At 51.3% G+C, this 26,967-nt stretch overlaps 1 protein-coding gene across 1 annotated transcript in view; it reads left to right on the forward strand.

Annotated features, from left to right (window-relative positions):
• The window catches only part of LOC144784940 (uncharacterized), a 327,184-nt gene that overhangs the window by 163,559 nt on the left and 136,658 nt on the right, over positions 1-26,967 (forward strand). The window contains exons 13-14 of the mRNA XM_078664054.1: positions 11,831-11,917; positions 17,547-19,697. Coding sequence (XP_078520180.1) covers positions 11,831-11,917; positions 17,547-19,697 — 2,238 coding nt within the window. The remainder of the gene's footprint in view (positions 1-11,830; positions 11,918-17,546; positions 19,698-26,967) is intronic.

Below are 26,967 nucleotides of genomic sequence, written 5' to 3' on the forward strand. Positions count from 1 at the left end.
TGAGTGTGCCTCCTGGCAGAGTCTTTGTCTCTGCATTCAGTGTGCCTCCTGGCAGAGTCTTTGTCCCTGTGGTCAGTGTGCCTCCTGGCAGATCATTTGTCTCCACACTCAGTGTGCCTCCTGGCAGAGTCTTTGTATCCACACTCAGTGTGCCTCCATGCAGAGTCTTTGTCTCTGCAGTCAGTGTGCCTCCTGGCAGAGTCTTTGTCACTGCAGTCAATGTGCCTCCTGGCAGAGTCTTTGTCTCCCCAGTCAGTGTGCCTCCTGGCAGAGTCTTTGTCTCTGCAGTCACTGTGCCTCCTGGCAGAGTCTTTGTCTCCGCAGTCAGTGTGCCTCCTGGCAGAGTCTTTGTCTCCACAGTCAGTGTGCCTCCTGGCAGAGTCTTTGTCTCCGCAGTCAGTGTGCCTCCTGGCAGAGTCTTTGTCTCCACAGTCAGTGTGCCTCCTGGCAGAGTCTTTGTCTCTGCAGTCAGTGTGCCTCCTGGCAGAGTCTTTGTCTCCACAGTCAGTGTGCCTCCTGGTAGAGTCTTTGTCTCCACAGTCAGTGTGCCTCCTGGCAGAGTCTTTGTCTCTGCAGTCAGTGTGCCTCCTGGCAGAGTCCTTGTCTCCACAGTCAGTGTGCCTCCTGGTAGAGTCTTTGTCTCCACACTCAGTGTGCCTCCTGGCAGAGTCTTTGTCCCTGCAGTTAGTGACGACATTATCCCATTAAAAGCATAGAAGCAGTGCTGAGAAGTGCTGAAAGTCTCACATTAAATATACTGGCGTAGTTCTGAGAAGTGCCAGTTTTATCCCGATGAAAGCATTAGAGCAGAACTGAGATGTGCCAGAACTCTCCCATTAAGAGTGCTGAAGAATTGATAAGAAGTGCCTTTATTATCCGGTTAAAATCATTTGAGCCATGCTGAGAAGTGCTGATAGTCGTCCATTTTAAAGCAGAGGAGGACGCTGAGAAGTGCCAGTAATACCATTAAGAGCATATTAGCAGTGCTGAGAAGTGCCTGTGCTATCGCATTAAAAGCATTGGAGCAGTGCTGAGAAGTGCCAGAACTCTCCCATTAAAAGCACTGGCCCAGTGCTGACAAGTGCCGGTACTATCCCATTGAAAGCATTGGATCAGAACTGAGAAGTGCTGGAACTCTTTCATTAAAAGCACTGGAGAAGTGATGAGCAGTGCCGGTATTATCCCATTAAAAGCATTGGAGCAATGCTGAGAAGTGCTAAAACTCTCACATTAAAAGCGCTGGTGCAGTGCTTAGAAGTGCCGGTACTATCCCATTAAAAGCATTAGACCAGAACTGAGAAGTGCCGGAACTCTCCCATTAAAAGAGCTGGAAAAGTGATGAGTGACTGCCTGCATTATCCCATTAAAAGCAGTGGAGAATAGCTGCAAAGTGCGATTACTCTCCCATTATAAGCAGTGGAGGACGGCTGCGAAGTGCTGGTACTATCCCATTAAAAGCATGTGAGCAGTGCTGAGAAGTGCTGGTACTATCTCATTAAAAGCATTGGAGCAGTGCTGAGAAGTGCTGGTACTATCTCATTAAAAGCATTGGAGCAGTGCTGAGAAGTGCAGGAACTCTCCCATTAAAAGCATTGAAGCAGTGCTGAGAAGTGCAGTTACTCTCCCTTCCAAATTAATGAAATGTGGGCACTGACAACCTTAGGTGACTGCCCATTTAAAGCACTGGATATAATCTGTGATGCCATTTAATATATCATCAGTGATGTTAATGATGTTTTTACCATACACTTCACAGGATAGATTTGTGAAATAACACAAACCTTACGGCGAATTCAGATATTCCAGACTGTAATGCGGACCGTCTGCGCCTGTCCACGCCTGGACCGCACCCAGAGCCAGAACCCCTGCCCCCCGCACCCGCCACGACGACCGCCGCCAATACGACGCCAGCACTCTGCACGCTCTCAACTCCGGACGGAGCCACACCTGCTTCAAGGCCGCCCCAAATTGCACACACGGCCACTTCACCTGCCGGAACTGCAGCTACACCAGCCTCAGAGCCGAAGAACCATCCGCCAAGAAAGACCCCAACCACCTCCGATGCATACTACTGAACACCCGCTCCACACGCAAGCATGACGTCGAGCTCTGGGACCTGCTCGACACAACATTCCCGGAGGTCGCCTTCCTGACAGAGCCCTGGTTTAACAACTCCTCTGCATCCAACATTGCTATAGCCATCCCAGACGGCTACAGCACCACCCGCAGAGACCGCACCAACGGAGTCGGAGGAGGAATCGCCATCGTCCACAAGAACAGCATCAGGGTCTCGACTAGCACCGACGACGCGCTCAGCACCACCGAACACATGCATTTCCAGAGCCACACAGACCCTAACTCCACCCTCAGAGGCACCCTCGTCTACCGACCCCCCCGGACCCTGCCCCAGTTCAAAGACTCCATCGCCGACTTGATCAGCACGCACGCCCTGACCTCCACCGACTACATCCTCCTCGGAGACCTGAACTTTCACCTTGAGAACAACAACGACAACAACTCCACAACCCTGATCGATAACCTCGCCAACCTCGGACTGAACCAGCTCGTCACAACGCCCACCCACTCCGCCGGCCACACGCTCGACCCTGTCTTCTCCTCAAGCCTGCACGTCTCCGTCAGCCACACCACCGAACTCCTCTGGACCGACCACCGCTGCACCCACTTCGCCTTCCAGAAACCAACCACACACCCCCTCACCCAACAGATCCTGCGCCGCTGCTGGAGCAAAATCACCGAAGACCATCTACATGCAAACCTCGCTCTCAGCCCACCCAACGAACCCTCCAACACTGACGATGCTGCCCACAGCCTCAGACGCTGGATCGAGGACTGTGCAAACACCCTCGCCCCGCTGAAGAACCCCCCCCCCCACAGAGACACCAGCAAGAGGGCCAGCTGGTTCACCCCAGAACTCCTAGCCTCCAAGCAAGCCTGACGGAAACTAGAGAAGAAATGGCACAGTGAACAAACTCCGGACAGCCATGCAGCACACAAGGACGCCATCCGCAACCACCACCATCTCATCAGGGCGGCCAAGAGGACCTCCTTCAAAGACCGCCTCGACAACAATGCACACAATAGCGAGGAGCTCTTCAACATTGTGAAGGAACTCTCCAACCCCAGCTCCAACACCAACGACATCCCGCCGTCACAAGCCTGTGCGACTCCCTCGCCACCTTCTTCCACCGCAAGATAGCAGACATCCACGACAGCTTCAACACCCACACAGCCCCAACAGACAGCAACACAACAGACCCTCTGCACACCATCGACCACGACCCCCTGCTAGCCTGGGCCAGTGTGAGCATCGATGACACCATCAAGACCATGCGCACAATCCACTCCGGCTCTTTCCGTCAGACCCATTCCTGCACCACGTCTTCAACAGAGCAAGCAGCTCCATCGCACCCCACCTGCGCAACGTCATCAATCTCTCCCTCGACACCGCGACCTTCCCAAAGATCTGGAAACACGACCAGATTAGCGCCCTACTCAAAAAACCTAAGGCAGACCCAAGAGACCTCAAGAACTTCCAACTCATCTCACTGCTCCCCTTCCCGGCCAAGGTCATGGAGAAAACCGTCAACAGACAGCTAACCCGATACCTCGAAGAAAACAGAATCCTGGACCCTTCCCAGTCAGGGTTCCGCAGCACCCACAGCACCAATACTGCCCTCATCGCCGCCACCAATGACATCAGGACCCTGCTGTTCAACGGCGAGACCGCAGCACTCATCTTCCTAGACCTCTCTGCCGCCTTCGACAACGTCTGCCACCTCACACTACACGCACGCCTCCACACTGCAGGGGTCCGAGACAAGGCTCTGAATTAGACCACCTCCTTCCTCTCCGGCAGAACCCAGAGCGTCCGCCTCCCCCCATTCCGAATGAAGGCCGTCACCGACTGGATGAAGACCAGCCGTCTGAAGCTGAACTCGGACAAGATGGAGGTCCTCATCCTCGGCTCCAGCCCTTCAGCCTGGGACGACTCATGGTGGCCGACGGCACTGTGGGCAGCCCTGACACCCACCGACCACGCACGCACCTGGGAATCATCCTCAACTCAACGCTCTCAATGACCAAGCAAGTCCACGTTGTCTCCTCCTCCTGCTTCAACACCCTCCGCATGCTCCGCAAGATCTAGAGATGGATCCCGACAGATACAAGAAACACAGTCACCCAGGCCCTCGTCAGCAGCAGACTCGACTACGGAAATGCCCTCAACGTGGGAGCCCCGACCAAGCTCATCAAACGACTACAACGCATCCAAAACGCCTCAGCACGACTGATCCTCGACATACCATGTCACAGCCACATCACCACCCACCTGAGAAACCTACACTGGCTCCCCGTCAACAAGAGGATATCCTTCAAGCTCCTCATCCACGCACACAAGGCACTCCACAAGACCGACCCAGCCTTCCTCAACAGCCAGCTATCCTTCTACATCCCCAACCGCCAGCTACGCTCCGCCGACCTCTCACTCGCCACCATCCCGCGCATCCAAAGAACAACCACTGGTGGGAGATCCTTCTTCCACCTCGCCGCCAAGACATGGAACACACTCCAACTGAGCCTACGACAGACCCAAGACCTGCTGACCTTCAGGAGGATACTGAAGACCTGGCTGTTCGATCAGTAGCGCCCCCCAGCACCTTGAGACCCTCGCAGGTAAGTAGTGCGCTTTACAAATGATTGATTGATTGATTCAAACTGGGGGGCGTGCACCCCTAGGGGCCCTTAATTGATCCGGGGGGTGGAAACACTAGTCTCTGATCAAGAGCGCTTTGTTTCAAGTGGAAACAAGCATTTGCAATTCAATTGGTCTGGCATTTAGAGAGTTTGAGCTATTGGCATTGTAATTGACAATGCCTTTTATTTATGTGTTGTTTTTAAAACAGATAAATAAAAGGCATTGTCATTTACAATGCCAATAACTTAAACTCTTGCAAATGCTAGACTTATTGCATTGCAAAATGCGTGCTATAAAAAGAAAAGAAAAAAGCCTTAGGAGAGAGCGTGTTCTGCCTCCGACAGCAAGCCGGACAAAGCAATTCGCGAAAATAGTGCTCAGAGTATGTAAATAAAGCCTTTCAAGCAACAATACTCGTAACAGGGGGTGTCGCCATGGGAGCTTACAAAATGAGACAAGGTGGTACTAAGGAGGGACCACTAAGTCTATTGACCAATGAGCAGCCACAGTTCACAGTGGACAATGACACAAGCCAATGAAAAATGTGGGCGGAGCTTCAAGTCCCTAGCTCAATACAGCATGCCTCGCAGAGTAGCGCAAGCACTGCCTAGGCTCGACCTAAAGATGAGTCTCAGTGCGCCGCTCTGTAAGGGGCCATCGCTGACAGCTTTAGTCTTTTATATCTTGGCTGGGAGTAGGTGTTAAAAGGGAGGAGGCTCCAGATATTCCTTAAACCTCCCTCCCCCAACACTACTGATAATCACACTGTGGATACTTTTACACTTTTGTAAGGCCTGGCTCACCAGAAGAGTATGCTTGGCAATCGTGTTTGAATTTTTAAAAAGAGTAACAGGACTTAACTACAATATTTAAATGTGTTAGACATATTTAAACATTGCAAATGTATTAGAAAAAAGATTAGAAATTCTGATTCTATAACATCACCAAACTACCACCCCTCCGTGTTTGCGATAGAGCAAACTATGCATTGCGTGGCCAGCAGAAGGCGCAGTATGCCCGTGTTCTGCCTTCTGAAGCGTCACGCAGAGTTCCCGCATCTTAAGGTGTGACACGTGCTCGGTTGTACATGGGACAGGACGACGGGTCATCACACCTGGGCTCTGGAGCCTGGCTCTAACCTGCAGCTGTCAGTCAATTGAAGCCAGCCTCAGACACCCACCCTTCCTCAAAGGCACCCCTAGAATTTGAATAAGTTTCAGACTAAAAATCGTCATCTTTAGGGTTACAACTATAAAGATTGTTCCTGCGGGCACTCGGCCCATGAGATCAGAGTTATTGTCTTTCCCAGCTCACCCCTTCATGGCCACTTGGAATGTTCCACTTCCGAGTCTACAGGGAGGGGCACCGATTAGCCCATGGGGTTGGGTGGGGGGAGGGCGGCATGTGAGCACTCGTTTCTAAACCTTCTGCCTGGCACTGAGTGCGACGGTGGATGGACCAAAGTCAGACTCCAGGGGTTCGACCTCTAAACACCCCCTCTATAGCGCCAACTTTTTCCCAGCATGTACTGTGGCGCTAGCGTCACCAGAGTCAGACTTGCGAGGCACTCGCGAGCATAGAGCGCCATCCTCCCTAGCTGCTGACCAGCAGTGCCACCTTGTGCCTGGCACTACATGTCATCCTACAAGAATCAGGGGCATGGCCCCACGTGGTCTCCCCACGCGGCTTCTCCCTGGCACTGCATACAGTGCTATATGGGCTGAGACTTCTGGGGGCCTCGTGGGCCTTCAGTGACCCACTTCCCACTATCCAAACCTGGCACTTTATTCCTGGCACTGCGCACATTGTTTGATGGGCTTGAGCAAACGCCAGTTGGCCTCGTGGGCATCCATTGCCACCTCTTAACCGCATCCCCACCCTGGCACTTTATCCCTGGCACTGCATACAGTGTTAGATGGACTGAGGCCAGACTCCAGGAGGTCTCCTGGGCATCCAGTGACAACCCCTACCACCACCACCACCCTGGCACTTTAGCCCTAGCACTTCATACAGTGCAAGATGGGCTAATGCTAGACTCCAGGAGGTCTACCACCATCCCCACCCTGCCACCTGCGCCCGAGCCACGACGAACCATGAACGCCGCCTTTGAATCCGGCACTTTCCCCGACAACTGGTAATGCGCAGAAGTCAAGCCTCTCCTCAAAAAGTCACAGAGAAGATCGCCAGCTGACAAACTTCATCGAAGAGAACGCCATCCTCGACTCTTACCAATCCGGACTCCGCAGTAACCACAGTACCGAGACCGACCTCCTCGCTGCCACAGACGACATGCGCACACTCCTCGACCACAGCCGCACCGCGGCCCTCATCCTACTAGACCTCTCCGTAACCTTCAACACCGTCTCCCACCACACTCTCGCAGCCAGACTCCACGACACAGACATATGAGGAACCACCCTCAATCGGATCCACTCTTTCCTCACCGGCCGAACCCAAAGGATCAGACTCCTGCCTTTCCTCTTCGAGCCCACAGAGATCAACTGCAGAGTACCCCACGGATCATCACTCAGCCCTACGCTCTTCAACATCTACATGGCCCCCCTCGCCGCCATCGTCAGACAGAACGGACTCAGTATAGTATCCTATGCCGACGACACCCAGCTCATCCTCTCCCTCACGAAGGACCCCAAAGCCACCAGACTCACTTCCAGGAAGGAATGAAAGATGTTGCAGCCTGGAGGAGCAGCAGCTGTCTGAAGCTCAACTCAGAGGAAGTCATCATCCTTGGACCCACCCCCTCAGCTTGGGACAACACTGGGTGGTCTACCGCCCTCGGCAACCCCCCCACCCACACGAACCACGCCCGGAACCTGGGCATCATACTCAACTCCTCCCCGACCATGACCCGCCAGATCAACGCCGTCGCCTCCACCTGCTTCAACACCTCTCTGCATCCTTCGCAAGGCCTTCAAGTGGATCCCCCCCCCCCCTGAAGCCAGAAAAACCGTCATCCATGCACTCATAACTAGCAGACTGGATTACAGAAATGCCCTCTATGCTGGAATCATCAATTCCGTGCTACACAAACTCCAAACCATCCAGAACACTGCAGCCAGACTCTTCCTCGGCATACCACGACATGAGCACATGACCCAGCATCAGCAAGACCTCCACTGGCTCCCCGTCGAGAAGAGAGTAACCTTCAAGCTACTCACCCATGCCTACAAATCACTCCACAACATCGGACCCAAATACCTCAACGAAAGAGTCTCTTTCCACTTACCCAAAAGAAACCTCTGCTCTGATGACCTCATCCTAGCAGAAACCCAGTGCATCCGCAGACCCAGAGCAGGTGGGAGAGCCTTCTGCTACGTCGCAGCAAAGGCCTGGAACAAGCTCCCAGTCAACATCAGACACTCCCCTACTCTGCACACCTTCAGGAAGAGCCTCAAGACATGGCTCTTTGACTGATCCGAAGTTTCAACCCCCCCCCCAGCACCTTGAGACCCTCACGGGTGAGAAGCGCGCTTCACCATTCCCTGATTGATTGCATACATTGTTAGAAAGGACTGAGACCAGACTTCAGGGGGCCTCGTGGGCATCCAGTGACACCCCTTACCATAAACCCCACCGTGATGTGATGTGATGTGATGTGAGGCAGATTTATATAGCGCACTACCACTCCAAGGAGCATCTTGGTGCTTAGACTCATGTACTGAAGAATGGTAACATTACCTGTTCTCATGCTGCTGATAGAAATTTTACACAAGTGTTTTGCAGGTTGAGTTGGCCATGTTGTAGATCCATGTTTTAAGGGACTTTCTGAACTTCTGCTCGGAAGTGATTGCACGAAGTTGATAAGGCATCTTGTTCCAAGCCTTAGCACCTATTACTGCTAAGGATTTTCCCTCTTTTGTCACCTATCTAAATTTTGGGACAATCATCAGGTTGGCTTTTGAGGATCTAAGTTCTCGAATGGGGTGATATTGGTGAAAGTTTTTATACAAGTATTGTGGGCCATACTTGTGAAAGGTCCTAAAGACAATCGTCAGGACCTTAAACAAGATGCGCTTTTGAACGGGGAGCCAATGGGGCGCATCCACTGCTGCAGAGGCTGAGGATTTCCTTGGCCATCTAAGAACCAGCCTTGCTGCAGCATTTTGGACCATCTGCAGCCTATGCAGGGCATTTTTGTTTGCTCCGGCATAGAGGCTGTTACAATAATCCAACCTGGATGTGATTAGCACCACTGTCACAGTGCGTCTGGCTGGTAATGGTAGGAGATCGAAAATCTCCTAAGACCCTTTATTATATTGAAGCATGAGCCAGCAACTTCTCTTGTCTGTTGTTTGAAGGATAAAGTCTCGTCGAATTTAATTCCTAAATTTCGTGCAGCCACGATGGTGTTTGGCGGGGCCTCTGCTTCTTTTGGCCAACAGGTCTGGGGTGAGAAGAGGTTGTTCTGACCAAACTGCAAAATTTCCGTTTTAGCAGAGTTGCATTTAAGGTGGTTGTTGTTCATCCAGGCAAAAGTTGCAGTCAAACACTCCTTCAGGGTCTGTTCTGCAATAGCCGGGTCTTCATCCAGGACAAGGACTAGTTGTGTATCATCGGCGTACGCTATTGTACTGATGTTAAAAGAGGAGATGAGTTCAATCAGGGGGACCATATATTGTTTAAATAAAGTGGGGCTGAGGCTAGAGCCCTGAGGCACCCCTGACTGCACCACCTTCCCCTCGGAGCGAAATTGGCCTAACATGGTGATCTGCCGTCTTTGCATCAAGAAGTTGTTGAACCATTTTAAAACGGTGCCCCCTATGCCTGCATTTATCAGGCGATGTAAAAGAATAGCATGGGACACCGTGTCAAAGGCTGCGGATAGGTCTAATGGGATCAGGACTGCCCTCTTGCCCTGATCCAATGCAGCTCTGATGGTTTCTGTGGAACACAATAGAGCAGATTCCGTGGAATGGTGGGCTCTCAAACCCGCTTGATTTGGATGGAAAATATTATTCTCCTCCAGGTAGACCGTAAGCTGCTTATTGACACAGGCTTCTGCTAATTTACATACGGCTGGAAGAAGTGAGATAGGCCGTAAGTTAGATAGAACTGTGGGGTCCTGTAGCGCTTTTTTCTGTAAGGGTCTAACAGCTGCAACTTTCCAGCATGCTGGGACCTCTCCTGTTAGAAGAGATGAGTTGAGAATGGAGTTAATCATTGGGTTAACCTCCTCTTTAATGACTTTTAACAGCGCAGGAGGGCAGGGATCGTAAGTTGAGCCTGAATTAATTAAGGAAATGGCCTGGGAGGACTCCTCCAGGCTAATCGAGGCAAAGGTTTCCCACCTTGCAACGCAGAGCTTTGTATTTGGAGCGTTATGTGCTTCTTCTGACTCCTGATTGATCTGAGGGAAATCTTTCGTGAGATTAGTTATTTTCTGATCGAAGAAGGTTGCTATCTCCTTACAGAAGGTCTGAGAAGGTGGAATTTCCTGGGAGAGTATTTTGGGGTTCCTAAAGCTATTGACAATTTGAAAGATTTCTTTTTGTTTATTTCTAGAGGCTTCAATCAAATTTGTATAATAGGTTGCTTTGGCGCGTTTGATTGAGGCATGGTAATCCCTCCTAGCCCTTTTATAGGTCCCCTGATCGTCATTGTTATAATGCCGGTGCCATCTCTGCTCTAATGTTCTCACTTCTCCTAAGATTGTTTTTAGTGAGCTTGTGAACCAAGGAGCGGATTTTTTCTCCTGCCTCGATCGAGGTTTTTTCCCCCGGGTTTTCATCTTTTCCCCAATAGTTCCCATCCACCCCTCATAGCGTTGGTTGTCAATGGTCACATTGCCTGATAGTAGTGGTCTACTCTCCTTCACCCAGCTGTCGAGGTCTGGATGTTCAATGATTATTCCCCAGCAAGGGGTAGATGCCCCATTACTTGATATCATAGTCTTTGCTGCCTTTTGTCCATCGACTCCAAAACCGATAAACTTATGGTCCGCCGACCAAGTCTGAGTCAATGGAGGTTCTCCTGTTCGTATCGTTAGTCCTAAAACGTGTAGGATTTCTTTAAAATATAGCACATTGGGATCACTGACGCTATCCAGATGGAGGTTAACGTCTCCCAATAAGGTAAAGTTAGCAAACCTAAGAGTTAAATGGGTCAGGACTTCACCCACGCTTTCCAGGAAATGGGTTGGTTGACCAGGGGGGCGATATATCAAGGCCCCTGTAAAGCTGAATGAGTCATGAACCTGAAGAGTGAAGCCGAGACATTCGGCTCCTTTTATATCAGACAAGTCAGTGGTAATACATTTAAGGGTGTCTCGGTGAATAATTGCCAGCCCCCCTCCTCTCTGAGAGGGTCTGTCTACCCTCTGAATTCGAAAGCCAGAAGGCAGAGCCTGGGCTATGTCAGGATTGGACCAATATCTGAGCCATGTTTCAGTAACTAGTACACAATCCAGATCTTGCTCTAATATGAGATCGTATATATGAAGTGCATTCTTGCACATGGAGCGAGCGTTTATAAGTCCCCCCTTTATAAATCTGCCAATCTCTTTTCCCGGCGGTGTTAGGTGGGGTTCTAGTTCTTGTCTACATCCGGGACAGCTTATAGGGCCTGCCCACTTGTCTACGTTGAGGGCCTGGTGGCAGTGCTTTGATTGGGTGTTTAGGGATAATATAAGATCTCTGGATGGATGGTGTTTTGTAGTTACCTGGGCAGCATGTGCAGCCCTTAGCCCGTCCTTAGCGCGGACGGGCGCAGACGGGCTGGACTTTGGCTTGACTTCGGCGCGACGTCGCCGCGTCAGCTGTCCGCGTCCACTGCGCGGAGAGGTGACCATCTTCTTTTTTAGTCCCGTCTGCAGCGCTAGAGCGCTGGGACATGTAGTTCCCCCAATATGGCCGCCACGAACACTATTCGGGCGTCTCCGGCCCCAGCACTTAATCTGCTGCGTTCGGAGGGGTCAGTGCAGCTATTAAAGATTGTAGGCTGCGAGGATGGGGATTTTAAAATTTTAAATGCGGCGCAAATCAAATTGGGTAAAAAATACAAAGCAAATGTTAAGAGCACAAGCAAACTAACCTTATCCCTGGCAATGAGGGCGATGCAATCAGGGAAAGTGGCATCTCACTTGTGGTTTGTTTCTTTCAGGGTGGAGGTACAGGAAGACGGGAGCGAAGCCAACCGGGATCGCGTCCCACCCAAGAGCATTCCCAGGAGCAGCGGCGGCCTCAGCAGGTGAGGCTTCTCAGCAGCCTCCACTCTGGGTGTTGGAGTCAATCAGGCGCTTTACTTGTATCACGTTATTGCAAACAGTGACACATAGAACTATGTAGAAGGCACCTCTGGCAGTCTGGCCAGCAGTCTGCAGTTTGTAGAATATGTAGAAACGTTAGCTATGTTACGAAATACTTGTAGAATGGGTTTTGGGAATAAATTAGATACTTCATGAAGATGGAATCAATTTCTCAACTTTTGCCTTAAACATTGCAATTTCTGCCTGTTGTTTATTCCTATATTAAATCAAAAGGTGGGCGAAAGAAGGAACTGTGATCCATTCAGCTTCCTTATTCGTAACTTAAATATCAAAATGGCAATGGATCACCTGACCTGATTAACCAGGGTTTTGCAAAATTCGTGCAGTGTACCGATAAAAAACCCTCATTCACGTACAGAAGTCGGAAAGGCAGTATATCTTGATTCTCCGCCCTGCTCTTAAAAACGTGACCGCATCATCATAGGGTTAGTTTTTGTATGCTTCCTCCATCCGGAGGTGTACCCCTGGTTATTGCAGTAGTGATCAGAGAAAGGTGGGAGTGTTTTTAGTGAAGTGAATCTCAAGAAGTGATGTTAAAAACTCGTGGACCCAGATTTGTTTATTTAATCAGTCTGGGTTTGAGATGTATTAAAACCTGTGCCGTGCGTAGGAAGACTGATTAGTGGTCTAACGCACTGAAAGTGTCCACAAAAAAGGTCGACATGTTTCAGCCCTCGTGGTTGCCCCTATGGGTCAAGTGGGCTTTCTTTGGGACTTAAAAAGAAGAAGAAAAAGTGGAGGAGACCGTATCATGTTTAGGTCTCTATGGATCTGGGTGTGTTAACCTGATTCTCTTGTGGTCCAATAGTACCTTGAGTCCTAAATTACGGACTCCAACAGGCAGCCGGGGAGCTTGTTACCTGCCGCTGTGCAGAGTAACGCGGCTTGTGCTGACGCTTCCTCTGGTTGCCTGGATGAATCACGAGTTCCCTCAGTGTGCTGTAAATCCACCTAGATAGATGTCATATCACCACTGGCCCAGGTCAGCCTCCCTGTCCCTGGTGACTGCCCTCAGTGCGCTGTATGTCCACCTTGGTGGATATCATTCCTCCACTGGCCCGGTTCAGCTTCCCTGTCCCGCGCGACTGCCCTCAGTGTGGTGTAAATATACCCAGCTAGATGCCAGTTTTACCACTGGTCAAGGTCGGCCCTTCTGCCTCTTGCGGCACCCTCTGAGGTGTGTACATTCAGTTTGTTAGATGTTCTTCTGACCTAGGAGAATTCTGAGCTCAGGTCTTTCAGTCTAGTCCGGACACTGAGTGCTAGGCCTCAGAATGAATTCATACCAGAATATGACCCCACCAGTTTAGGACCCTCCTGTCCAGCAGCACATAAGGCTGCGGAATTGTCAGAGGAGCAATGACTGAGTGACTCTCCATCTCCCTGGGCATTGGCAGCTTCTATGAGGTGTTTAATTGGTGTGTTGGGATACACCCACTCCTGTCTCATGGGCTCCCATGTCTGATGGCCACATTTTCATAGACATTAGGAGGGATCATATAGGTTGGATTTTTTCCCCTATCCATTCTCTTCTCCCCCTCTTACCTGTTTGTTTCACACATTCCCTCGACCCCCATGCACACCTGTACAAGAAGAGTATTCCATTCATGTCAACCAGATGTGAACCCGCAGCATCGGTGTAGGCACCAGCTTCTAGACGCGCCTTGCCATGAGGTGCTTTACCTCTGATAGGAGCCAAGGGTTCCTTGCCTTGCACAGCCCTCCTCCTGGGTGTAAACTTAAGGATGGGCAATCAATCAATCTATCAATCAATCAATCAGTGCATTTATAGAGCGCGCTACTCACCCGTGAGGGTCTCAAGGCGCTGAAGGGAGGGGGGTGCTGCTACTGCTCGAATAGCCAGGTCTTGAGGTGTTTCCTGAAGGTGAGATGGTCCTGGGTCAGTCGTAGGTGGTCTGGGAGGGAGTTCCATGTCTTGGCGGTCAGGTCGGAGAACGATCTTCCTCCGGTGGTGGTTCTGCGTTCCCCTAGTCCAATCGGCTGGTGACTAGGGCCTGGGTGACCATCTTTCTGGTTTCGGTGGGGATCCACCGGAAGATCTTTCGGAGCAGGCGCAGGGTGTTGAAGCATGAGGATGAGATGGCGTTGACTTGCTTGGTCATCGTGAGAGAAGAGTCCAGGATGAATCCCAGGTTGCGTGTGTGGTCCGCGGTTGTCGGTGCTGTGCCCAGCGCTGTGGGGCACCAGGAGTCGTCCCAGGCGGATGGGGATGGTCCGAGGATGAGGACCTCCGTCTTGTCTGAGTTCAGTTTCAGACGGCTGAGCTTCATCCATTCCGCCACCGCTTTCATTCCTTCCTGGAGGTTGGTTTTAGCGGTGGCTGGGTCTTTGGTGAGGGAGAGTATCAGCTGGGTGTCTTCGGCGTAGGAGATGATGTTGAGGTTATGTTTGCGCGCGACGGCGGCGAGGGGGCTCATGTAGATATTGAAGAGGGTTGGGCTGAGCGAAGAGCCTTGGGGTACGCCGCAGATGATCTCGGCGGCCGTGGATCGGAAGGGAGGGAGGCGGACTCTCTGGGTTCTGTCAGAGAGGAACGAGGTGATCCAGTCCAGGGATTTTCCTTGGATCCCAGTGTTGTGGAGGCGGGTTATTAGGGTGCGATGGCAGACGGTATCAAAGGCGGCTGAGAGGTCTAGGAGGATGAGGGCGGTTGTTTCCCCGTTGTCAAGCAGGGTCCTGATGTCATCGGTGGCTGCGATGAGGGCGGTCTCAGTGCTGTGGTTGGCTCGAAATCCGGACTGGGATGGGTCGAGGGAGTCGTTCGCCTCGAGGAAAGCGGTCAGCTGTTTATTGATGGTCTTCTCAATGACTTTTGCAGGGAAGGGAAGAAGAAAGATGGGGCGGAAGTTCTTGAGGTCTTCAGGGTCCGCTGTGGGTTTCTTCAGAAGGGCGTTGATCTCTGCATGCTTCCAGCTCTCTGGGAAGGTGGCGGACATGAAGGAGTTGTTTATGACGTTCCGGAGGTGGGGTGCGATGATGGTGTTGACTTTGTTGAAGATGTGGTGAGGGCAGGTGTTGGAGGGAGAGCCGGAGTGGATGGTGTTCATGACGTGGGTGGTCTTCAGTGCTGATGGGGGTCCAGGCACTGAGGGTGGTGGTAGGGGGCGTTGTTTTGGTGATTGGAGGCAGAGTCTGGGTACCGAAGCTGTTGTGTATGTCAGTGATCTTGCGGTGAAAGAATGTGGCGAGGGAGTCGCAGAGGTCTTGCGACGGTGTGAAGTTGTTGCTGCTGGCGCTGGGGTTGGAGAGCTCTTTTATGATGCTGAAGAGTTCCTTGCTGTTGTATGTGTTGTTGTCCAGTCGTTCTTTGAATGTTGTCCTTTTGGTGGTGCGGATCAGCTGGTGGTGTTTGCGAGTGGTGTTCTTGAGAGCAGTCAGGTTTTCTGTCGTCTGTTCGTGGCGCCAGGTTTTCTCGAGAGTTCGGCAGGATTTCTTCGATTCTTTGAGGGCGTCGGTGAACCATGTGGCTTTCCTGTTGTTGGTCTTGCCTGGGGGATTCTTCAGTGGGGCAAGGGCCTCAGCGCAGTTGGTGAACCACTGTGTGAGGTTGCGGGCTGCTTCGTTGGTGTCAGTGTTGTCGGTTGGTGAGTTCTGGCTCAGTGACGTGGTTAGCTGGTCTGTAGTGACTTTACTCCAGCCTCTGCAGGGGATCTGTTGCGGACGGTCGTGGGATGTAGTCTTCTCGAAGTTGAAATGGATGCAGCAGTGGTCGGTCCAGTGTAGTCCGGTGGAGTGGCTGAAGGAGACGTGGTTGCTGGCGATGAAGATGGGGTCGAGCGTGTGGCCAGCGTAGTGGGTGGGAGTGTTCACCAGTTGCTTGAGTCCGAGGTTGGCGAGGTTGTCTAACAGGGTGGTGGTGTTGTTGTCGTTATTGTTCTCCAGGTGGAAGTTCAGGTCCCCTAGGAGGATGTAGTCTGATGAGGCGAGGGCATGCGGGCTGATGAAATCGGCGATTGTTTCACTGAATTGTGTGCGTGGGGCCGGGGGTCTGTAGATGAGGGTTCCTCTGAGGGAGGTCTTGGGGTCGGTGTGGATCTGGAAGTGTAGGTGTTTAGCGGAGGTGAGGGTATCTCCGGTGTTGGTCGTGACGCTGATGGTGTTCCTGTAAATGATGGCGATTCCTCCTCCGGTTTGGTTGACGCGGTCCTTATGGGTGATCTTCTAGCCGTCTGGGATGGCTAGGGGGATGTCGGGGCTGAGGAGGTGTTCATCCAGGTTTCCGTGAGGAAGGCGAAGTCCAACGCTGTTGTGTCGAGGAGGCCCCAGAGTTCGACAGAGTGCTTGTGGACAGAGCGGATAAGGTGTTGAGTAAGATGCACTTGAGGTGGTTGCTGTTGTTGCTTGGTCCGGAGGGCGGGGTGTAGGTTGGGAGGCAGGTGAAATTTGCAAGCATAGCAGGAGAAGGGTCCGTGGGTGCGCCTCGGGGTGGCTCGGTAGCAGGTGGATGGTCGGCGGATGTTGAGTGTGTGGAGGGCGGCAGTGTCGTATCTCAGTCGAGTTTCCTGGCTTTGGTGGGGCCAGGGGTCCTGGCGCTGGGCGCGGTCCAGGCGTGGACGGGCGCAGACGGGCTTGCCTTAGGCGCGCCAGCTGCGCGTCCTCTGTGCAGCCTCCATATGAGGGGAAGAGGGAGGAAGGAGCAGCTGGGAGGCGGGAGCGGGGTGGCGAATGGGGGACCAGGGGGGCGGGGCAGCAGGGGCCGCAGCGGCGGGAGAGAGCGAGGGTGGCACAGAAGGCACAAGGGCACAAAATACGGGCACAAAATACGACGGAGCAGGCAGAAAGACAGCCAGCAACAATGGGCACACAGTAAACAAATGAACAAAAATGAAATAAACACGGAGGAAACCAAAGGACGAACCAGGGCACAGCGAGTGGCAACAGCAGAGGTAGCGTCACACAGGAGGACCGTGTGGTGGCTGAGGGGGCGACCTACCTGGTGACAGGGTCAAGGGATGGGCATCGCCTCTCCAGGGGCCCATGTCTTCTCAACAGCCCATGTCTCTCCACAGGCCCATGTCTCTCCACAGGCCCATGTCTCCTCACCAGCCCATGTCTCTCCACAGGTCCATGTCTCCCCACTGGCCCATGTCTCCCCACAGGCCCATGTCTCTCCACAGGCCTATGTCTCCCCACTGGCCCATGTCTCCCCACAGGCCCATGTCTCCCCACAAGCCCATGTCTCCCCACTGGCCCATGTCTCCCCACAGGCCCATGTCTCTCCACAGGCCCATGTCTCCCCACTGGCCCATGTCTCCCCACAGGCCCATGTCTCCCCACAAGCCCATGTCTCCCCACAGGCCCATGTCTCTCCACAGGCCCATGTCTCCCCACAGGCCCATGTCTCTCCACAGGCCCATGTCTCTCCACAGGCCCATGTCTCCCCACTGGCCCATGTCTCTCCACAGGCCCATGTCTCTCCACAGGCCCATGTCTCCCCACAGGCCCATGTCTCTCCACAAGCCCTTGTCTTGCCAACCCAGTTCCTAAAAGCAAAGTTCTCACAAAGTTGTTTTTCTGTTCTATTCATAGTGTCGACGAACACAAGAAAACCTCAGAAAGTTCATCAGTAACCAGCACAAAGACATCCAGCTCAAGCCAGAAGAACACCACACCAGAGACCGACACCATGAGGACTTCCTCGTTCACGCGGAAGACGTACGAGAGCTCACCAGCAAACAGCATCAGCACAAGTACCACCAGCAGCACAAAGAAACTAGAAAGTTCAACACTAGTAGATAGTGGCAGAGCTCCTTCCTACACCCAGAAGACGTACGAGAATTCACCAGCAAACAACACCAGCACAAGTACCACCAGCAGCACAAAGAAACTAGAAAGTTCAACACTAGTAGACACTGGAACAGCTCCTTCCTACACCCAGAAGACGTACGAGAGCTCACCAGCAAACAACACCAGCACAAGTACCACCAGCAGCACAAAGAAACTAGAAAGTTCAACACTAGTAGACACTGGCACAGCTCCTTCCTACACCCAGAAGACATACGAGAGTTCACCATCAAGCAACATCACTACAAGTACCACCAGCAGCACAAAGAAACTAGAAAGTTCAACACTAGTAGACACTGGCACAGCTCCTTCCTACACCCAGAAGACGTACGAGAGTTCACCAGCAAACAACACCAGCACAAGTACCACCAGTAGCACAAAGAAACTAGAAAGTTCAACACTAGTAGACACTGGCACAGCTCCTTCCTACACCCAGAAGACGTACGAGAGCTCACCAGCAAACAACCTCAGCACAAGTACCACCAGTAGCACAAAGAAACTAGAAAGTTCAACACTAGTAGACACTGGCACAGCTCCTTCCTACACACAGAAGACGTACGAGAGTTCACCAGCAAACAACACCAGCACAAGTACCACCAGCAGCACAAAGAAACTAGAAAGTTCAACACTAGTAGACACTGGCACAGCTCTTTCCTACACCCAGAAGACGTACGAGAGCTCACCAGCAAACAACCTCAGCACAAGTACCACCAGTAGCACAAAGAAACTAGAAAGTTCAACACTAGTAGACACTGGCACAGCTCCTTCATACACCCAGAAGACGTACGAGAGTTCACCAGCAAACAACACCAGCACAAGTACCACCAGCAGCACAAAGAAACTAGAAAGTTCAACACTAGTAGACACTGGCACAGCTCCTTCCTACACCCAGAAGACATACGAGAGTTTACCAGCAAACAACATCACTACAAGTACCACCAGCAGCACAAAGAAACTAGAAAGTTCAACACTTGTAGACACAGGCACAGCTCCTTCCTACACCCAGAAGACGTACGAGAGCTCCCCAGCAAACAACCTCAGCACAAGTACCACCAGCAGCACAAAGAAACTAGAAAGTTCAACACTAGTAGACACTGGCACAGCTCCTTCCTACACCCAGAAGACGTACGAGAGCTCACCAGCAAACAACCTCAGCACAAGTACCAACAGCAGCGCAAAGAAACTAGAAAGTTCAACACTAGTAGACACTGGCACAGCTCCTTCCTACACCCAGAAGACATACGAAAGTTCACCAGCAAACAACACCAGCACAAGTACCACCAGCAGCACAAAGAAACTAGAAAGTTCAACACTAGCAGACACTAGCACAGCTCCTTCCTCCACCGGGAAGACATACGAGAGCTCATCAGCAAACAACCTCAGCACAAGTACCAGAGTAACAGAGACAGCTTACAAAGCAGACTACTCAAACACTCGCAGTACATACGGGAGCTCACCAGGTACAGCCACCAGTGCAAGTCCCTCCTCCGTCAGGAAGAGCATGACGGGATCACCAGGAACAGACACAAGTTCTACTACTTCCTATACCAGGAGCAGCTACGACCGCGTACCAGAAGCAGGACCTAGAGCCAGCCCTACGTTCTCGAGAAAAGTTAATGAACGAGCACTATCGACCAACACCAGCACCACCTCAACCACAACAAGGAAAACAACAGAAGGGCCTTCGGTCAAAGATAGTACCACAATGTACTCCACCACGAAGACCCTGGAAGGGCCTGAAGTGAGTGAAACGAGTACCACCATCACCAAAAGGTCTACCGATAGTTCACCAGCACCCAGCACCCGAACAACAACCTCCATCACCAGCAAGACCCCAGATCACTCAACGGGAACAGAAACCAGTGCGACCACATCCTCCTACGACACGAAGGGGAGGTAAGAAATATCTGATCAGCAGGCTATGGGTCTAATTACTGCGCAGAGTTACCCATTGGTTGTGACATTATATGTGAGATATAACATCAGAATTGCTTTCTATAGCTTTGTCTTTCAATCATTAAGTTCTAGACTGTTTCATATTCAAGGGCATGAGTATATCAATATAGGTTACACACATGTCTAATAATACAGCATCACATAGTAACAGTGATAGACATTCAGACTTTTCTGGACATAACATTAGTCTCGCATTATAGCATCATATCCCATTAGTCAGAAAATAATACTGTTATCAAGGTATCAAAACTCTGTGGACAGCACAACAAACTAGATTCAAGGCACCAGGGCCTGTTTACAGTAACTGAATACTAGAGCGATGACATCAAAACCCACGGATTATGACATTATAGTGCTGTGAACTCCATAAATCAGACTAAATTCAGAAAAAGTTAAGTTAGCCTATCTGCCTTTGCTCCACATTCAGCACATCCTCATCTTTCACAGAACTTGTGAAAATATAATTTAATCTAAACAATGATCTGTTATAACATGAGGCAACATATGTCTGCCACAAACTACTCGATTTTTGAAGCAAACAAAGGTCCTAGGCTTTCAGTAGATGTAGCGTAAAATAATAAGCACAGACTTTAAATAAGGACTGTGTATCTTATACTTCAATGTCCAGCCGGACAAGAAGGTATTTATTTCAAAGGTTTTGGTGAATATATACAGGATTAGAATGTGGAGCAAGCCACAGTTGACCGGGCACAAGCCTGTACCGAGTCAAGGAGAAAGGAAGAAGAATAACAGACAAACAAGTTGGAGAAGAACGGTGGCTTACAATACAATAAAATCTTACATAAGCTCAAACCGACAGTGACTGCAACACATATTACAAAATTGAAAGAGAAGCAGTACTGTACAAACTGTCGACGTTACGTTTCGATCCCTGTCTCCAAAATTAAAATGGGATCATCTTCAGGACTACAATAAAAAATGTTCCTGATTGCATTTTAAGCAAGCCATGGCACTGGAATGTAGTGCGGTCACGTCGTGGAGGGATTCAGGTGGAGGGAGGCATCAATCCATCTGGGGCGCCTAGCCGTTTAGCGTAGGGTGGCCTCCCGTTACAGTGTGGATATAACAGTTCTGGTTCCAGCAATGAGGGTGACCTTGGCAGTTAGGATTATACTGCTGGCGTGCAATTATTGCTGGTGATTATACGGTGGCCGCGCGCAATGGGGCGATCCAGTTATAACACGAGGCAACATATGTCTGCCACAAACTACTCGATAATCTACGTCTCCCGGTTTAACAGGAGACATAAAAGTTAAGCATGTAGTCGCAGTTGACATATCTTCATCTCACTGGTTTCGACCAGCTGCATCTCAGGTTTTGAAAAATCTCCTCTTGATTTTGGTATCGGTGGCCAATATTTAAAACAAATCACTGGAATTGGCCATTGAGCTGCAGAGGACTTTACAGAAGCCTGACCGCCAGAGTATTCACTCTTATGCCGAGGGTCAATCCAGTGATGAGAGGAGCTGCGTCCAGCTGTTGTGTATTTTCCTTCTGAGGGAACACTCTCTCCCAGCTGAAGGCTGAAAACCACAGATGATCCGCTTTGAACAGGTATGCAGGGCATAGGGAGCAAACACAAGGAGATGATGGACGGAGCGCTGAAACTTTTCAGATACTCACCCCTAGTCACGGATCGGGGTTAAATCCATCATCATTCTTAAGCTTACTTCGCCACCTCAGTTCAGACACAGCTATATGCAAATCCGTCATGAACCTGTGCCTCATGGGAACAGTACAGCCTGAACTGCCAAGCCAGGTCTTCCCTGGACCAGAAACAAGCATCCTGGGACCGTTTTTGGGGTAACACCCCTCATCAGCCAGGCTTGCTTGAATCCAGTGGCAAAGTGAGCAAGGGACTCACGTCTGAGCATACCCTGCCACACTTAGGGCGAACAAAGCAAACACAAGGAAATGATGGATGGAGCACTGAAATTTTTCAGACACTCACCCCCAGTCACAGATCTGGGTTGAATCCATCATAAGGTTATAGCTCAATTCGCCACCTCAGTTCAGACACAGCTGTATGCCAATCAGTCTTCAACCTGTGCAGCCTGAACTGCCAAGCCAGGTCTTCCCTGGACCGGAAACAAGCACCCTGGGACCAGTTTTGGGGTAACACCCCTCATCAGCCAGGCTAGCTTGAATCCAGTGGCAAAGTGATCAGGGGCCCATGTCTGGGCATGCCCTGCCAACTTACGGCAAACAAAGCAAACACAAGGAGATGATGGAGGAAGTGCTGAAACTTTTCAGACTCTCCCCCCGTCACAGATCTGGGTTGAATCCATCATCGTCATTTTACCACCCCAGTTCAGACACAGCTATATGCAAATCAGTCTTGAACCTGTGCCTCATGGGAACAGTGCAGCCCGAACTGCCAAACCATGTCTTCCCTGGACCGGAAACAAGCTTCCGAGGACCGGTTTTGGGGTAACACCCCTCATCAGCCAGGCTAGCTTGAATCCAGTGGCAAAGTGATCAGGGGCCCATGTCTGGGCATGCCCTGCCAACTTACGGCAAACAAAGCAAACACAAGGAGATGATGGAGGAAGTGCTGAAACTTTTCAGACTCTCCCCCGTCACAGATCTGGGTTGAATCCATCATCGTCATTTTACCACCCCAGTTCAGACACAGCTATATGCAAATCAGTCTTGAACCTGTGCCTCATGGGAACAGTGCAGCCCGAACTGCCAAACCATGTCTTCCCTGGACCGGAAACAAGCTTCCGAGGACCGGTTTTGGGGTAACACCCCTCATCAGCCAGGCTAGCTAGAATCCAGTGGCAAAGTGAGCAAGGGAACCAAGTCTTGGCATACCCTGCCAATTTAGGGCAAACAGAGCAAACACAATGAGATGATGGCTGGAGTGATGAAACTTTTCAGACACTCACCCCCAATCATAGATCTGGCTTGAACCCATCATCGTTCTTTAGGTCACTTCGCCACCTCAGTTCAGTGCCGTGCATTGGGCCCCAAGAAACTCTAGAGGCAAGTTAGCTATTTCAATCTCTCAAACTGCAGCACATAGAAGCAGGGCTGAAGTGGTAGGCTGCTAGGAACGTTCTTAAAACATGTTAGAATGTTATTCTCACTGCTAGCAGCATGCACAAGTGCTGTTTTAATTATATTCTGCATCAAAAGATCTATGTTGTGAACGTTTACTGTTGTAAAGAGCTCTGACTCAGATGCTCTGTATAGACTTGTTATCTTTGGTGTGAACATTTACTGTTGTAAAGCGCTCTGATACCTTCGGGTCTAGCAAGCGCTATATAAAACTCTCAAACAATGAAATAAATAAAATAAAAGACAGCTCAGACCAACTCAAGTAGTGCCACTCTATGGCCCGAGGCACTACATGTCTTCATCCCAACTCTGAGAGCTGCGTCTCCTCCTTTCACCGCGGGCCTTTCATGCAGCGAAAGGGGTGTGCGTGAGCACAATGCACAGCTTGCTGCATTCATGCATATGTTTGTTTGTAGTGCTCACATGTTGCCAATGGCCACTTCAAGCCTCTACATACCTCACTCAGAGAGGCCGATCAGACTTATGAGTTCAGAGGGAACTCCGCCGCTCAGTGGTAGTTCACCCCAAGATTTCACCCGCTTCGAGCAGTCGAAGCCGCGGATGGAATATCAGAGAAAATACGAAGGAATTTGCCCTGGGTGTTAGGGCCAGAACCATGTTATTTTACCCCTTCAAAATTACCAGGGACCCCAATAACACTCAATCTGCAGAAATGAAATAACAAGGGGGCATATTATCAAGAACAGGTGATAAAATTATCGCCGCTTTAGGGGCAGGAAAGTGCCGCTAAAGCGGCGATAATGGGCTTGATAATATGCCCTTGTGAATTCCCATAGCAGCCCAGGTTCTGGTGTTTTTACTCGCTTCTGATAATGCGGGTCTAAGCGTAACAATTTCTGATGTTAAGGGGTTCAACTTCTCCAGCTTATATTTTACTTTAAAGAGCAGATGGAAATCCGAGTGTGAGTGGCCCTCCCAGCCCTAAATGGAACTGTGCTCTGAGGAGGTTGTATAGTAGAAATACACAACTCTCCAAGCACACATTGCCCCACACCAGGGTTCTGCCAGGTGCTTGCAGGGGCGCTGGAACACAGTGGGGGTTCAGACATTGACACGCAGCAGGTTTCCATTGAAATGACCAATACATGTGCACAGACGTACAGCCTTACTGATAAAACTATAGCGCACAAACAATAATGAGTGGACATTGAGTTACCCAGAATATCTGAGATGCGCATCACCAGCTCAAGGGTCTGGATTTGTTTTGATCCTTGTTTTCATCACACTTCTGATTCGAAAAAAGCGAATTATTTGTGTTTTCCTATTTATTTATTTATGTTGGAATATCTGTACAGGTCATTTATAGGCATTTAACTTTTTTGTGTGCAAGAACCACATAAAATCCTACAACCATTTCTTTCACAACAGCACGATTGTCATTAAGTTAACTTGACGGCATGCTCACACTTTGCAGCATGAACAATAAAAATAAACAGCAGCCTCCATGTTAAAAGAATAAGCAGCAATTTGTCAGAAGACAACGTAAAAACAAGATTTCATGTAATTGTTAATAGTTTTGTCAATGGTTTTTAACCATGCAGCACAGCAGCAGGACTGCTGGGCACCCAGGCTAAACATAATTTAAAATGAAGGGCCTTGATGCAGCTAGGGATAACACACTTCCTTTTAAATTAAAAAATTACAAAGAAAGGGGCGTGGCTAGCGGCCGAACATGGCGGCTGCCTAGAGGACCAGCTCCGATCACGAAGCGGCCTCTCCAACTATCCGAACAATGATCCGCGATTGAATTAAACCTCAGGCGGAGGTACCAAAGGCCCGGGGCCGGGCGCTACAGGCGGCAGGAAACCGGAGAAAAATCGGGTGCCGGGGAGCGGAGTTTCGGCCAAGTGGCGGTGAGCCCGGAGCACGGGCCTGAATCCCGGGAACCCAGTGGACAGAGAAGCCGACCGGAAGTGGGTTCTACCCGGCGGCAGTGGACCGGAAGTGACCGGGGCTGGAGGGGACCACCGTGAAGGACTCGGCGGACCTCTTTGCCGGCGCCGGCTGTGGAGGTGCGCCGCACAGAGGATTCTGCGCTGCTGGGGAGGCGGAGGGACAACGGGGGGCTGAGACGCCTTGCGGTGCCGACTGGACAGAATCACTGCGGAACCATCCGAATCAGCCGCCGGGGAGGACAAGATCCACGGGGGCTGCCGAAAGCCTGCAGAGCTTACCCCCCCCCTCTCCGCCATCCACACACGTTGAGCCGCGAAGCGACGCTGGTCACCCAGTCTGTGTCACTTGGGCGCGAAAGTTGGAACTGTGCCTGGACGCCCCGTCCGTGTGGCGGGGGCCCACTGCGGTGCCTGGGGCCCAATGATTTGAGACGCTGCCGGCGATATTTGATAGTGCAACCCTGCGCTGTGCGCGGTGAGGGCCCTGTGGCGCGTACACGGCGCGCGGCGGTCAGAAGGGGCAACACGCCTGTCAAGACCAATGTACTGTGGCTGCGTCTCCGCTGCTGACCGAGACGTGGTCCCCACCTACATCCGACTGAGTGCCCCGACTGCATTGCGGGCGGACCCGTGCCCGGGGTTGGCATCTTCTCATCCGACCCCTCCATCCGGCTGGCTTGAGGTGCTGTGCGGCGGACATTATGGCAGGCAAAGGCGCCAAGGGCGGCACGACCCAGACACGTATCGAACGATACGCCAGTGACAAACAAGCCTCCCCTCTGGCGGACGGGCGACACACCTCCACGAGGTCGTCGGACAATGCGGGCCGAAAAAGGCGACCCTGGATGACGTGATGCGAGCACTCACGCAGGTACAGACTACGGTGGGTTCTATCTCAACTGAAATTACCCTCATTCGAGCGGACCTCCACAAAATGGCCGAAAAAGTGGGGTCTCTGGAGCTGGTCACAAAATCACTGATGGAAGATGTCTCGGAGCTCCAAACGGCGATGGAGGCAGTCACGGCTGAGAACAAAAGGCTGAAGGAGAAGTTGGATGACCAGGAAGGACGCTCCAGGTGGAACAACATCCGAATTCTTGGAGTTCCGGAGTCGGAAGGTATTAGAGCGACTGACCTCTTTGTGGAGGAGCTCATCAAATCGCAACTCCAACCAAAGGGACTATCGACGTTCTTTTCGATCGAAAGGGCGCACAGAGTGCCAGGTGGCCAGCCTAAGCCGGGGGCATCCCCTAGACCAATCCTGGCGAGACTATTCAACTTCCAAGATAGGGATGCCATCTTACAAGCGGCACGGGTGTCTCCACCCGTTAAGATTCAGAACTCCACCGTGGCATTCTTCCCGGACTACACAGCGGAGGTGGCAAGGAGGAGAAAGACGTTTGTAGATATCAAAAAGGAGCTCAGGAGGAGGGAGATCCAATATTCCATGATATTCCCGGCTAGACTGCGTGTGGTAGCAGAAAACAAGACTTGGTTCTTCGATAATCCGGAGGTTGCCCGGGACTGGTTGGACGGCTGGCGACCGGCCTCCCAACCCCGACGTCGGGGGCGAGGTACCAAGGACAAGCCTCTGGTAGATCATAGCGAAGTTCGAGAGGACGACCTGGCGGCCGGGCGAGGCTCACCGCTCAGAGATATTACTGATGCTGAACTGGAGGTCGATTCTTAGTGGCACGGCAGATACAAGACTCCTTTGATAGACAGGCTGTTGCCTGGGCTGCCATGGCCCCTGGGCTGAGGGCCTCTGCGGAGGGTAAGAGGGGTCGCTGACTTTGGAGTATTCCTCACTCCCAACGAGCAAGTAACTTTATACCTTTACTTGGGTGGGTTTAAGCACTCTGCTAAATTGGGGCGGCGGGCAATTCTAAGTCCGTGTGGCAGGGAAGCAGGGAGGGGGGGAGTTATGGGTAGGGAAGGGTTGTTCCGAATTATTGGTTTGTATTGTTTGACTCTGCTGATTACACTGACATCCATATTAGTCGTAATGTGCCTGGCTGCGCACACCGACCAGCCTGGTGCTGCCTCACTGACACTAGGCCAGCCACTGTTTGCACATGAGGGGCGCCCTGGGATTGGGTACACTCAGAATGCGACACTGTCGAGCCCTACGGGTCAGGAATTCACATCTGCAACTTTACAATGGCAGGACTGTCACACTCCAGTAATGTGATCGATGATCCCGGAGCGGG

The sequence above is a fragment of the Lissotriton helveticus genome, chromosome 10, assembly GCF_964261635.1.
Source record: "Lissotriton helveticus chromosome 10, aLisHel1.1, whole genome shotgun sequence".
In the NCBI taxonomy this organism is placed as follows: domain Eukaryota; kingdom Metazoa; phylum Chordata; class Amphibia; order Caudata; family Salamandridae; genus Lissotriton; species Lissotriton helveticus.